General features: G+C 46.4%; 1 protein-coding gene across 1 annotated transcript in view; it reads right to left on the reverse strand.

Annotated features, from left to right (window-relative positions):
* The window catches only part of ADAMTS14 (ADAM metallopeptidase with thrombospondin type 1 motif 14), a 107878-nt gene extending 92926 nt beyond the window's left edge, over window positions 1-14952 (reverse strand). Inside the window, 4 exon segments of the mRNA XM_027840605.1 lie at window positions 10080-10519; window positions 14033-14401; window positions 14560-14656; window positions 14755-14952. Of these exon segments, the coding sequence (XP_027696406.1) occupies window positions 10080-10519; window positions 14033-14401; window positions 14560-14656; window positions 14755-14952 (1104 nt within the window).
* Between the last annotated feature and the right edge of the window lie 217 nt (window positions 14953-15169).

Consider the following 15169-nt stretch of genomic DNA (forward strand, 5'->3'; position numbering starts at 1 on the left):
GGGGAGACAGAGACAGACAGAGACAGACAGAGACACAGAGAGTTCATCTTTCCTGCAGAGAAATCCTTGTTTTATCCACTGCTGTGGTGATCCTTGACTATCAAAGTCCCTACAACAAAGCTGGAGCCTATCCTCCATGTGACATGCACATCCCCTCCATGACAACAGCGTGTGTGGCTGAGAAGGACACTGGAGGTCATGGAATCCTCCAGTCCCAGGCTCCTAGACCTAGGGACAGGAAGGGCCAGGACAGGCCATCAAGTCTAACCCCCTCATTTGACAGCTAAGGAAACTGAGTCCCAGAGGGGGGATATCCCACCTCTAAGCCCTTTAACTGGTTTAAAGAGCCCCAGGCATCGGTTGGGCTGGCTGCCTCTGGGGTCCCTTCCAACTCTCAAATTCTCTGGCTCTGTGATTGGTCAGCTGGACTGTATGACAAAAGGTGCGTTGGGATCTACTGAAGTCTCTCTGGTGACTCACTGGGATCTTCAGAGCCCAAAAGGGCCCCTGAGGAAATCTAGTCCCAGCCTCTCAGTCCCACAGAGGGGCAGTGATTAGCCATTTACGGGCTGCATGACTTTAAACAAGTCCCTTCCCCTCACTGGGGCTCAGTCTCCTTATTTGTAAAATGGGAAGGATGTACTAGCTGACCTCTGAGGTCCCCTTCCAGAACTAGGGCACTTATCATTATCCCTATTTCATAGATAAGAAGACCAAGACCCACAGCAGTTAAGTAAGTGACTTGCCCAGGGCGCTGCAGCTCATTTCTGAGGCAAAATTCAAACTCAGGTCTTCTTGACTCCAGGTGTAGAGCTCTACCCACTGAACCATCTAGCTGCATCTAGCACACTGCCTGGCACGTAGTAGGCATTTAACAAATGTGTGTGGATTGGTTTTGCTGAATTATTTTCCTCTCTAAAAAAAATTCTTTGTTATAAGGAATAATCTTGAAGGCTCCTCCTAGCTCAGTACTGACCCTACATACCCCATTATGACTGATAAATGACTTCCCTTAATACAAACTGTGAAGTGTATGAGATAGACATTACTCTCCCCATTTTAAGGATGAAAAAACTGAGGCTCAGAAGTGTTCAGTGACTTGTTCATAGTCATACAGCTGGTGAGTGTCAGAGGCAGACCTCAAACCCAGGTGTCCTGGTGCCTTTGCATTCACTGATCTCTTTGTATTCACTGCACCCTCACCACCATCGCTAAAGCAAAGCAACCAGAAAGGCAAGAAGATTTGTTTCAAAAGAGAAGACACTTGAGCAAAATGGAAGTGATATGTCTGCAATAAGTGTGCTGGAGTTATCTGAGAAACTGATGCTTCCCTGAGCCCCAGCTACACTTTACCCCCATTTCTCCAAAGCCTACAGGCTTTGCTCTACTTTGCTCTACTGAAGACCCTCTGATGACTCACTGGGGTCTCCAAAGAGCAGAGACTTAAAGCCCAAAAGGACCCCATGGGAAATCTAGTCTCAACCTCTCAGTCTCACAGAGGGGCAGTGATTAGCCATTTACGGGCTGTATGACCTTAGACAAATCCCTTCCCCTTCCAGAGGGGTCCCCTTCCAGAACTAGAACACGTAAGATCAGGACAGCAGACTGGAACCAAGGCCTAGAGGCTGGTCCTCAGAAAGATGGCGAGCGCCATCTTTAAGGCACATGTACTCTGTATCTTGGCCCCAGTCGGACCCTCCAGCTCCTCCTTCCCCAATTCCTCCATCCCCTGTGGGCTCCCCGCCCATGAGTTCCTCTGCCTCTGTTTCTCCATACCCAGGTCTGCAACTCAGTTATAGGGACCCAAGCCTGTCTCATCCTCTGACTCTTCCTTAAGTGTGGTCCTTGCTTCCCCATGGAGACTGTCAGCCTCCCACTCCTCCTTCAAAACCCAGACAAATGACTGCCACCTCCTACATAAAGCCTTTCCTTGGATGTGAAATTTCCTTCCTGGGAACTTGTATCCAACAGTTTTGTGCTATAGTGATCTGTCTTTATCATAACCCCCTCTACCTGGGAGCTCTACAAGGATAGGATGAGTGAAGCATTCCTCCCTGCTTGCCACAAGACCCAACCATGCCCTGAAAGACTTAACCCCTTCAGGTCTGGAATTCTGGGGGTCAGCACTTGGGGCAGCCCAGATGGGTGAAAGCTTCATGTGGTCCGCCATATTGAGGCTGAATCCAACCATGGTAACTCGACTCCTTTTTGAGCCACCTTCTCCTCAGGCCCCTTGCCAATGCAGGTATCTTCTCTTTTCTGAATCCGAACCAAATCAGTACTACTACTGCCATTAGAAAGGGGGTGTGTTAAAGTATACTTTCATGGTATCACTCCCCAACTCTGGAACTGAGAACCAATAGGCACCACTAGTGCCCCAGAGGTGTTGTTTTCCCATATTATTTTTAATAAGTATTTATTAGGTGCCTATTATGAGCTAAGTGTTTTATGAATATTATCTTATTTAATAATAACTGTGTTGTTGTTGTTGTCAGGCAATGTGCTAAGTGCTTTACAAATATTATTTCATTTAACAATAATAATAATAATAATAATGTTGTTGTAGCCAGGCACTGCGCTAAATGTTTTATAAATATTATCTCATTTAATAATAATAGTAATAATTATAATGTTGTTGTTGTTGTCAGGCACTGTGCTAAGTGCTTTACAATTATTACCTCATTTGATCTTTATAACAACCCTGGCAGGTAGGTGCTATTATGATCCCCACTATGACCCCTAATAATAATAATAAAACAAGTATTAAACTAGCTAATATAGCTAGCACCTTAAGGTTTGCCAAGCATTTTATAAATATTATCTCATTGGATCCTCAGAATAACTCTAGGAGGTAGATGTTAGCATTATTCCCATTTTACAGTTGAGGAAACTGAGGCAAACAGAGGTGAAGTGACTTGTCCAGTAGTATCTGAGGTCAGAGTGTCCTGACTCTAAGGACCCCACTGCTCTTTCCCCTATAGTAGCTACCTCTCCCTGAGTCTTGAGGGTCTGGGAACACACCTACTAAATTCCTGTTGCCTTAATAGTCAGTCAATTAAAATTTATTAAGCACCTACTATGTGCCAGGCACTGTGCTAAGTGCTGAGGATACCAAAAAAAAAAAAAAAAAGGCAAAAGACAGGCTCTGCTCCCAAGGAGCTCATAAACTAAACAGCAAGTGTCTCTAAGGAATCCCCATGAGCCCAGCGGCATTATGCCGTGAAGGCATTGAAGGGAGCCGACTGTGTGTGAGCACTTGAACCTCGGAAGCTGGCAAATGCTATTGTTTTGTTAATTGTCTAGACTTGAGAAAGTGATGGAGAAAAAGTTGTTTGTTTGTTTGTTTTTTTCAGAGAGTCAGTTGTTAAAAATTGGCTGCCACATCCCTGAGGCATGGCCAGCTTTCCAACTAAAGCTGACATGCTCAAGCACCATCAAGGTATCCTACATGGGACACTGTTCCTCACCAGACAAGGGCAAAACAGGAAAAAGTGTTGACTGCAGAGGCCCTTCGCAGTCTCATAACACTGATCATTCCAGGATACAAGAAACTTCCAGGAGCCTAGGACAATCCCCTCCCACCCACCCCCTGCCCCAGACATCTGAACTGGTTCTGATTCCTACAGAAAAGAGGAAAAGGGGAGGGCCGAAGTCTAGCCTCACTCCAGGGGGGAGTGGGTGCTAAAGAATCAGATAAAATTGATGGATGCTAGGGTGTTAATTCCAATCAAAGTTCCCTAATGCCCTCAGTTCCCTCCTTTCTGCCCCACACCACAAGAAAAGCTCTGGAATGCTTATGTGAAGAAGAAATCAGAAAACATACAAAGTCGGAGGTGGCAAAAGACTTAGAACACAGAACATTAATGTGGAAAAAAGAAGCTTAGAGATCAACCCGTGAAGTCCAATTTCCTCGTTTTATAAGGGAGGAAACTAAGGCTCCTCCTGGAAAGGGGGGAAATTTTCCTCACTGTGTAGATGGGGAAACCGAGGCCCAGAAGAACTCAGGGACTTGGCAAATCTGTCCTGTTAGCTGGCAAAGCAAAGAGAAGAAATGCTGGCCACATGACTTATACCAAGAGAAGAAAGAGAAGGACCCAGAAACTGGCACAATGCCGTCAACAGGTCTAAAGAGACTGAACTGATTGACACGGGCATGGAAATCACCGGGCAGGCCTAGACGCACAGATCGAGTGTTCCTGAAGAGTTCTGTCTAAATTTAAACTTTGTAAACCGAGTTTCCTCTTCTGTAAAATGAGAGGGTTAGAAAAAATAACCTCTAAGGCTTCTTCCTGTTCTGCCTCTCTGACAGTGTGAGTCATCATTTAAATAAATGACATTTAGATGGAGCTTGACAATGAAAAGAAACCTGTGGTGAATGCTTTTTTTTATTTTTACTTTGAGAGATTTTCTGCATTTTGCAGCTATTTTGAATGGGACTTCCCTTTCTATTAATTCCTCCTGGGTTCTATTATTACTGTGTAGAAATGCCGCTGATTTTGTGGGTTTATTTTGTACGCTCCCGTTCTGAAGTTTCTTTAGTAACTAATTTCTTCACAGATTCTTTAAATGTTTTCCACATAAAACATCATAGCATCAGCAAATAAGGATGATTCTATCTCCTCTTTGCCTATATTTATGTCTTTAATTTCTTTCCCTTAATGCTACTGCTAATATATCTAGCACTAGGTCAAATAACAGCAGGGGAAGGTAAAAATTTTGCTTTACTCCTGTATTTACTGTGAAAGTTTCTATTATTTCTCTATTGCATATAATACTAGCTTTTAGTTTTATCATATTTTAAAAAAAAGATCATCCTGTGCCTTTATATTGGAGGGTTTTTTAGCATAAATGAGAATTGTACTTTATCAAAGGCTTTTTCTATATCTACTTATATAATCATGTAGTTTTGGATTTTTTGTTTTTAATACAATTAATAATTTTAATTGTAGGGAAATGCTTTGTAAAAGTGAATAACTTCTCCCTAATTTATCTGGTTTCTGATTTGTATTTTCAAATATTGGGTTTTCTTAAAGTTCTACCTGTAAATATTTCTGCATCTCTGCACCTATTTTTTTAAATGAAGGTTTCCATGCAGTGGAAATTAATCATCTCCCTGGGTTCAAGTTCCAATTTTGTTACTAGCTGTGTGACCTTGGTCCAGTCCTTCCTGTTCTGTGGGATTCAGTCTCCTTTTTTGTAAAACAAGGAGGATTCCTCTAGTCCTGCCGTTCTATGAGACTATGATTGAAATAAACATTTTTATTGTTGCTGTTCAGCATTTTCAGTCGTGTCTTACTCTTCGTGACCCCATTTTGGGGTTTTCCTGGCAAAGAGTGGTTTACCATTTCCTTCTGCAGCTCATTTTGCAGATGAGGAAACTGAGGCAGATAGGGTTAAGTGTGTGACCCAGGGTCACACAGCTAGTGTCTGAGGCCGGATTTGAACTCATGAAGATGCCTTCCTGATTCCAAGCTCAGTGCTCTATCCCTGTGCTGCCCAAAATAAACATAGACCAGCCCAGTTATTCCAAGGGCCATGTCAATATCCACTTAGAAAAACTATCTTTGCTTTTCCTCCTGGCTGATTCAATCAATCAACAAACATTTATTAAGCATCTACTATGTGCCAGGCTAAGCACTGATTCCCCAGGTGTTCCAACTCCCAATTGCACATACTTTGTATCTGTTTTGCATCCACTTATCTGTTTACGTGTTGCTTAGAATGCAATACAGTACAAGCTTCTTGAGGGCAGGGACTGTTCTATTTTTGTCTTGTATTTCCCTGGCATGTACTACAGAGCCTTGCACATAGCAGACACTTGATAAATATTTGTTGGAGCAAACTCAATTGATGGAATTGAAATGAACATAGACACATATGGAAAGCCCCCATCAATCTCTGAGAGTAGCAGTATGGTTCAATAAAGAGCATTGTATTGAGGCTAAATCCTGAAGCTATTTAAAATGGGTATGACCTTAGGCAAGGTCACTCTCCTTCCCTGGACCTCAGTTTCCTCATCTGTAAATCTAGAACCCTGTGACCTCCACTGCACAGTTCTGCTATAGAGCAGCCTCACCACTTCTCTTGCACCCCCCTTTCCAAGACACACAGCCTTGCCCCTGCAATATCATGAGCCTGTCTATAGCAAACACGAGCCCAGGGACTTGGGCTCTCCCTCCTTGCATCTGCTACCTACTGGCTGCCTCAGAGTGGGAAAGATGCTGGTGCCCTCCTCAGGACTAGTAGCTGCAAGCTGCTGCCTCCCCGCCCTCCAAGCTTCCCTTCCCTGACTCTCAGATTGTTTTAACAGATCGCAAGCTCTGTTGAGGGTAACGGATATGTCATATTCCTCTTTATAGCACAGACTCTAGCCTAGCATACAGTGGGCACTCAGTGTCTGGGTTTTGGTCCCAATTCTATTATTAACTCTCTGTGTGACCTTAAGCCCATCTCTTACTCGAGGGCTTCAATATCCTTATCTGCAAATACTGCATGATTTTTCTTTTTTCCATTTGAACTTTTTATTTCAACAGTGAGGAAACTCCTTCTGTGACTACAGGCTGGCAACTTCTCTGCCAAGTTATGGTCTTAGGGTGTCATCTCAAGCACCGAGAAGTTAATGACTAACCCAGGGTCACACAGTTAGTGTGTATCCTAAGGGAATCAGGAAAGGCTTCCTGGAGGAGGCAGTGCTTGAGCCGATGACAACAAAGAGAAAGAATATATGACAGCAAGTGAAATGAAAAGTAATGTTTCAGACACAGGCCCAAATCCAACTTCTAGAATCAGCCAATTTAGAGCTGGAAGGCCATCTCGTCCAAGCCCCTCATTTAACAAAGGGGGAAAACACAGCCTACAAAGGGAAATGACTTTCCCAAGGTCAAAGAGCTAGCAGACAACAAGGATCACAGGGTTAGATCACAAAAGGACGCGGGAGGTTATCTGGTCCAATCTCTTCATTTTACAGATGAGGAAATCAAGGCCTGGGAAGTGAGTGACTCACTCACTGTCATAGAACTAGTAAATGTCTAACGCTGGATCCCAGGTGAGGACAAACGTTAGAAATAGGAATTAGTAGTATCGTGCTGCTACTGGATAATTAAATTCCTCCTTGAATACTTTGTCAGAACATGAAGGTGCCCCGAGGTTCTTTTTTTTAAATTACTCAAAAATCATCATTTTAAGGGCTACTATAGATCAAATGAGATATTTGTAAAGCACTTATCACAATGCCTGGCACATAGTAGGTGCTTAATAAACTTTTCCTTTTTCTTTCCCCTTACTACGTGTGCCAAGTGCTAGGGGGGATGCACAGATGTTTAACACCCATCTTGTACCTTCCCACCGGAAAAAAAAATAGATTCTCAACATTGAAATAACAAGGGAATAATAGAATCTTAAAGTTTTAAGTGACCATAGGGCTATCTGGTCCGAATTCCCTTCAATAGAGAAGTCACTTCTACAACACAGAGAACCGACTTCTACTTGAATATTTCTATTGTCACTCGAGGTCCTCAAGGGCTATGCCAGCAGGGTACAATTTCTGGCAGGTAGTGCCACACTAGACATTAGAGGGGTTTTGTGGGAAAAGGATTGGATTTGGGGTTAGAGTGCTTGGACCAAGACCCATATCTACCACTTCCTAGCTTTGTAGCTTTGGACAAGACCCTTCTCTGGGACTCAGTCTCCTCTTCTGTAAAATGAGGGAGAGAAGGGAAAAAGGGCTCTCAACCTAGGGTTCGTGAACTTTAAAAAGGAAAAAAAAAATTCAAAATTGGTCCAGGCATTCTGGAAAGCAATTTGGAATTATGCCCCAAAAGCTATTTAGCTGTGCATACCCTTTGGCCCAGTTATACTGCCACTAGGTCCATGACCCCAAAGAGATCAAATAAAAAGGAAAAGGACCCATGCACACAAAAATATTCTGGTGGCTCTTTTTGTAATTGCAAAGAACTGGAAACTGAGTGGGCGCCCATCAATTGAAGAAAGGTTGAACAAGTTATGGCACATGGAAAAGAAAGAATACTATTATGCTGTAGGAAATGATGAAGGGGGTGGTTTCAGAGAAACCTGGGAAGATTTGTATGAAGTGATGCAGAGTGGAATGAGCAGAACCAGGAGAGCAATTTCTACAATAACATTGTAAAGACAAACAACTTTGAAAGCCTCAGGAACTCCAACCAACGTAATGTCCAACCAGGATTCCAAGTGACTTGAAATCTGCCACCTACCTCCTGATAGAGATAAATAAAATTTAATTTAAAAAATAAATAAAATTATGTAGATAACTTTATTTCAATAGAATTTGTTTCATTTATAATTCTACATATTTTATTTTATGCACTTAAAAATATGATTCTGAGGAGTCCCTCTGCTTCCCCAGACTACCAAATGTGTCCAGGTCACAATTAAGAACTCCTGGACTCGATGTCCCTATAATCTCTTACCAACACTTAAGCTCCTACGAGAGGGCTTCACATCAGGCAAGATGATGGAATGGCTCTAAATCTGTAGTCATAGGACCTGAGTTTAAAGCCTGACTCTGCTGCTAACTTCCTATGTGATCTTGGGCAAATAATGTGACTTCTCTGTACCTTAATTTCCTCATCTGTAAAATAAAAGATTTGGATTAGAAGGCTGCTCAAGTACCTTTCAGCTCCGGATCTATGATCCCATGACCATAATTAAGGGTTGATTTACCAAGCTGTGATCTGAAGACACCAATGAAATCACACCTTTATGAAGAATAAGATAACAGGATAGGACTCATCCTTCCTCTGGAATCTGGGTTGGGTTCTAGCCTTCACGCGATCATAAAATCATAGATTTAGATCTGGAAGAAAGCCTAAACAATACCAAGTCTAAACTCCTTTTTTACAGATGAAGAAACAGAGGGGGCCCAGAGTTGTCAGGGAACTTGCCCACAGTAAGTATCTGAGATGGAATTTGAACCCAAATCTTCCATTGCTCTGTTCATTATACCATATGGCCTTTTAATCAACTACAACATGGAATTGTTGGTTTTATCAGGGATGGACCTATTTGTTTTGGCCAGCATTAACTGCAAAGTCTGAAGAGTAAAGAAATCACTGACCACAGATATTGTCCATTCTACCATTCATTTGCTGTATACCTCACACACACACACACACACACACACACACACACACACACACACCACTCCTCAAGAGAAGGAATGGATGAAGAAGGGAGTCCCTCTTTATTCATCTGTCAGGAGTCTCTGGTCAGTGCAGCCCCGGGGGAAAGTGAAAACAAGAAAACAGTGCACCCACAACACGTGTGTACTGGCCAAGCTCTCAGAGAGAGTGACATGCTGAACAACTGAGTGATGAGGGCAATGGGAGCCAGGGCAGGTCCTGAAGGAAGGAGACAGAGATAGAGAGACACAGAAAGAGAGTGAGAAGAGAAAGTGAGGAGAGAGACAGAGGAGAGAGAGAGTGAGAAAGAGAAAGAGAGAGAGAGAGGAAGAAGAAGAAGAAGAAGAAAGAAAGAAAGAAAGGAAGGAAGAAAGAAAGATGAGGAGGAGGGGAGGGGAGAGGAGAGGAAGGAGAGAGACAGAGAGTGAGAAGACAGAATACGGACAGAGAGAGAGAGAGAGAGAGAGAGAGAGAGAGAGAGAAAGGCTGACACAAGTGAAGCGACTTGCCCTGGGTCACATAGCTAGAGCGTGTCTAAGGCAAAGTTTGGACCCAGGTTTTCCTGGCTCCTCTCTATCCACTAAGCCACAGACTAAATAAACTCCAAGGCCCATCTTGCTCTAAGACTCTAAATTTGTGAGCAGATCTAATGGGGTGGGGGGAGAGATGAGAAATGATAGACAAAGGGTAGAGAGAGCACACCCCCTGCCCTTTCCCTTCACATCGGGCTGAGATTTTAAGTTGGCGGCCAATGAAGAACGAGAGTGTTCCTGGAAGCAGCCCCAGCCCCGGCTTTGGCCCAGAATGGAGAACATAACCCACAGGAATCCCAAACCAAGGAAACGAAAAAAGCCGGCAGGAGTCTGTGCCGGGTGGGAGCAGCGGGGAGATGGAGGCAAAGAGAGGGAGCCTTTTCCTTACCAAGCCGTCACAGTTGCTGATGGCCACAGCAGTGCCTGGCATGCCAGTGATGCTGCCAGTGAAGACACATTCCTGATGGAGGGGCTCGCGAGAAAACTCCCAGAAATCCTCCTGCCACTGTGTGAAGGCTCCAGGGACCACGAGCCGCCGGTTGGGCTTCAGTCCTAAGTGGAACTCCTTACCGAAGATGGTGACGTTGAAATAAATGGAATACTTCCCCGCCGGACCGGGGCCAGCCGGCTCTGCTGTGGGGATGGAAGGGCTTCGGGCCACCCGGTGCCGGCTGGAAGGAGCTGGTGGGGGGATCGGAGGCCTGTCAAATGCACTGTTCCCAGAGGCTGCAGGTCCGGACACCACGTGCGAGAGGAACCGGCCTTCGTGATCCACACTGAATGGTACAAACACGCCATATTCACTTAACTTTCCAGACAAGAGCAGCTCTGTTGGACATAGAGACAGAAGCACTTTAGGACTTCCAGGGCAAAGGCAAAAGGGATGGAGGGGACAGTGAATGAATGGCAGTTGGCCCTCCCCATTTGGGCCTTAAGCCCAGCAACCCTGGATCCCATAAAGTTGGAAGCTGCTCCCCTGAAGCCCGTCTCATTATTTCAAATCAAGTCCATTCTTCACACAGATGGAGGCAATCTTGGAGCAATCAGACACCAATTCTGGACTTGGAGTCAAAATACCTGGCTTCAGATCCCTCCTTCACAGAATTATAGAGACCTCAGACGCCATGCAGTACAACCCCCTCATTTTACAAGTGAAGATACTGAGAAGCAGGGTGGTGAAGGTCACACAACTAAGTGTCACAGACAGAATTCACCAGCGCTCCAACTCCAGAGTCAGCATTCCTTCTTCTAGGTCACTCTAAGTCTGTTTCCTCATCCATAAAATGGGAATAAATAATACCTTGTAAGTGCCTACCTCACAGGGATGCTGTGAGGCTCAAATAAACAATGTCTATAAACCACTTTGGAAACCTTAGTGTTGTATGGTAACTAGGTGGCACAGTAGTTAGAGTGCTGGGTCTGGAGTCAGAAAGACTCAGTTCAAATTCAGCCTCAGACATTTACTAGCTGGATGGCTCTGGGCAAGTGACTTAACCTCTGTTAGCCTCGATTTTCTCATCTGCAAAATGAGGATAATAACAGCACCCAATTCCCAGAGTTGTTGCGAGGCTCAAATGAGATAACACATTTAATTATATGCTCTATAAACGTTAGCTCTTATTTCATTGTCAGGGATCCTTAGGAACTCAAGCTTCCAATACTTACATAGCTTTGTCAACTTGGGCAAGATCATAGAGCCAGAAGGGACCCCAGAGGTCATCTAATCTAGCCCCCCTCATTTTACAAATGAGGAAACAGAGACCCCAGGAGAGGAAGTAAGAAAAAGAAAAAGACAAAAATAGATGGGTGGTGACAGAGCTGGGATTCAAATGCAGGCCCTCTACATGACATCCAGACCTCTTTCCTTTGCACCCCAGTGCCTCTCTAGGCATTGCTGTGCCATTAGCCTCAGTTTCCTTTTCTGGAAAATGGGGATAATAATGCTGTCTCTACTTGCATCTCAGGATCATTATGGAAAAAGTCCTTCGTAAACCTCAAAGCACCAAGTACATTCAAATGACTGTCATCGTTCTGTTATACGTCCTCATATCTCCCACTTGGGGAATAACCATCAAGTGCTGTACAGACACCAACGTTCCAAACAAAACAATACCTCAATCTCCGGGCCCCCATCAACCCAAGCAGAAAAAATGACTGCCGACAGAGCTTTTCGACTCTTTACAAGCCAGCTAGCAACAAGCATGTGAACTATGCATTCCCTGCCCAGCAAGGTCTCCCTCCCTGGGGAGTCAGTCATCCCACCAGGGACAGGAGCCAGGAGGCCACCATCTGGAGACAGGTCAGAGAGAGCCCCGAGGCAAGGGCAAAAGTGGGAAGGAGGGTTTCGCTGGTGCAACACCCAACCTGCTCCACCCGCCTATTCCAGTTTACGGGATGGCCCAACCAGCCAAGTGCATAAAAATGCATAAAAATACACCTGTCAAAACAAACACACCTAGCAACCCCAAATATAACCTACCACTCCAAGAGAGACAGAGGGCTAAAGGAAAAGAAAGAGGACAAGGGAGACAAAGGAAAGAAGGAAGGGAAGAAGGAAGGAAGGAAGGGAGGGAGGAAGGAAGGAAGGAAGGGAGGGAGGGAGGAAGGAAGGAAGGAGGGAAGGAAGGAAGGAAGGAAGGAAGGAAGGAAGGAAGGAAGGAAGGAAGGAAGGAAGGAAGGAAGGAAGGAAGGAAAGAAGGAAGGGAGGAAGGGAGGGAGGGAGGAAGGAAGGAAGGAAGGAGGGAAGGAGGGAGAATTAGGGTTAGGGTTTACTCATCTGTAAAATGAGGGAAGTGGACTCAATGGCTTCCGGGATCGCCTCCAGCTTTAAATCTACAGTCCTATGGTTCTATGATCTAAGATCCTTGCACTCTCTACCTTACCAGGTTGTTGAGAGGAAAGCACTTTGGAAATCAATTGCAGTATGAATGGGAGCTATTATTAGAAAGAAAGCGAACAGTTCCAAGTTTAGAAAGGCAACTTTTTAAAGTGACACAGTGACTAAGAACTTACAAGGCCCAGACCCAGGCAGGGCCCGGTGACATGCATGCTCCCAGCCTACAGTAAGTGTGAGGTCGAGGCCCCCAGCATCAGGCCACTGGCTCACGCAGCAGGCATCCCAGTGTCTCCAACCCTCCTGCTCTGGTACTGTCAGCACCGCCAGTGACAGCTCCTTGGCTTCTGAGTGCGATGATTCATGGGCCAGAGCTTGAGAAGGAATTCTCATTTCTAACACATCTAACTCTATGTCCCCTCCCCCTCAACTCTGTGGCCTGATAAAATCCAGAAATGATGTGTCCCTAAAAATCCTTTTCCCTCTGGGGCAATTAAGAGAGGGGGAAAGAAATGCTAACTTTCCTCTGGTTTTGCTAAGCAAAGCCTGAAGGATGGCTATAGACGTGCACCTACTGCAGTATGCCTTTCAAAGCATCCTACACATGGGGCAATTCTGTGCAATGAATGCACACTCTGTGTACACACTCACTTGCACTGGGGGCGTGGTTCTGGCTAAGGACAGAACTCATGGGTGTATGTGTTTCTGTGTGTTTCCAGACACCTCTCTTTGATGAGATAGAAGGGGGGAATCTCTGCTCTCTGCCTTTCCTTCCCTTTACGAAAGTGTGTTTGTACACACATGTGAGACAGAGCCTAACTACAGAGGCAGGAGTATGTTTGCATGTTTATGCAGACAGATGTGTGTGCCTCCATAGACATGGAGAGACATGGAGAGACAGAGAGCCAAAGGAGAGGAGCAAGAGACATGCAGGAGTTAGAGAGAGAGGAAGAGGGAAAACAGATATTGAGGTGAGAGAAAAGGAAAGAAGAAGACAGAAAGGAGAGGAGATAGTACAGAAAGAGATGGAGAGACTGGAGGAATGAGAAAAAGAATGAAAGAGGAGAGAGAGATTGGAGAGAGAAGAGAGAAAGGAGAGTGAAGTATGAGAAAGGAAGCCCAGAGGGATGAAAAAGAAAAGAAAAGAAAAGAGAGAAAGAAGAGAGGTTGGAGAGGAGATATACAGAAGAGAGAAAGGAAGACAGGACAGAGGGGAGAGAGGAACAGCTCAGTCCAAAGTTTGCACACACACCAAGGCATGCACGCACACCTCTCTCTCTCTCTCTCTCTCTCTCTGTCTCTCTCTCTCTCTCTCTCTCTCTCTGTCTCTCTCTCTCTGTCTCTCTCTCTCTCTTTCTCTCTCTTTCTGTCTCTCTCTGTCTGTCTCTCTCTCTGTCTCTGTCTCTCTCTGTCTCTCTCTCTCTCACACACACACACACACACACACACACACACACACACACACACACTCGCTCGAGCTCCCTGGCTCTCCCTCCCGCCAGCCTTACCTTGGGTCCTAGTGGACGCGGCAGCCGAGAGCCAGCAATTGAGAGGGAACCAGCAAGAGACCATGACGCTGAGATACTCCATCTGGGGCGGGCTGCAGCGGGAGCCCGGGGCCTCGCTCACTCGCCGCTTCGCGCACTGGCCGGCCAGAGTCCACCTCGGGGCTCGGGCTAAGCGGAGGAGGCGGATGGAGGGATGCAGAGCGCCGCCAGCTTTCCTGGCTCTGCAGACGCCGGGGACCCTGCGAGCCCGATCCCCTTGGCTCCTCCTCCCTGCAGCCCGCCCCGGCCCAGGCCCCAGCCCCGGCTCTCGCTCTCGCCCCCCTCTCCCTGAGTGCGCGGCCGTGCCAGCGCCGCCACCGCCAGGACCCGCTGGCCCCGGAGCTCAGGAGGCACCCGGGGGAGGGCAGGCGGGAGGGGGGCAGGGGAGGGGAGGAGCACAGAGGGGAGGAGAAGAGAGGGGAGGGGAGGGGAGAAAGCGGGGTGGGGGGGAGAGAGCGGGAGAGCCCGGCAGGAGAGATGTAACTGACCGAGAGACAGAGACACCGAGAGACAGAGACAGACAGAAACACCAAGAGACAGAAGGAGAGGCGGGGGACACAGCGAAACAGAAAGAGACAGGGGAGCCTAAGACAGAGATACAGCAAGAGAGGGAGACAGGGGAAGCAGACAGAGACAGAGGGAAACAGAGCTGGGGAGACAGAGACACAGACACACAGACAGACACGCTGACGGTCCGAGACAAAGACAGAGACTGAGAGAAGCAGAAAGTGAGAATCGGAGACAGACAGAGCAGCGGAGTAGGGGGTGGGGGTCAAGTTGTTCCCAGGGAGACTAGATGCTCCCGAGCCGACGTGGGCACGTGGTGCCCAAATCCCGGCAGATACTGGTCGCCGCGGGACTGGAGAGAGTCTGGGCCACATGGTCTCCAGCCCGACGCCTGCCCACCCACCTGCGCCCCAAGCTCTCCCTTTCCCTCTGCTCTCCCCCTGGGCTCAGGCCTCCCCGCCTGGCCCAGACTCTTCCGGGGAAAGGGCCTCGCAGCCCCCTAAAGCAGAGCCGGACTTCCCTCCCTTCAGAGGGCTGCCAAACGATAAACGACGGCTAGACGTCATCTGGTCCGCATCATTTTACAGAAGA

The sequence above is a fragment of the Vombatus ursinus genome, unplaced genomic scaffold (genome assembly GCF_900497805.2).
Source record: "Vombatus ursinus unplaced genomic scaffold, bare-nosed wombat genome assembly UNPS02014847.1, whole genome shotgun sequence".
Classification (NCBI taxonomy): Eukaryota; Metazoa; Chordata; class Mammalia; order Diprotodontia; family Vombatidae; genus Vombatus; species Vombatus ursinus.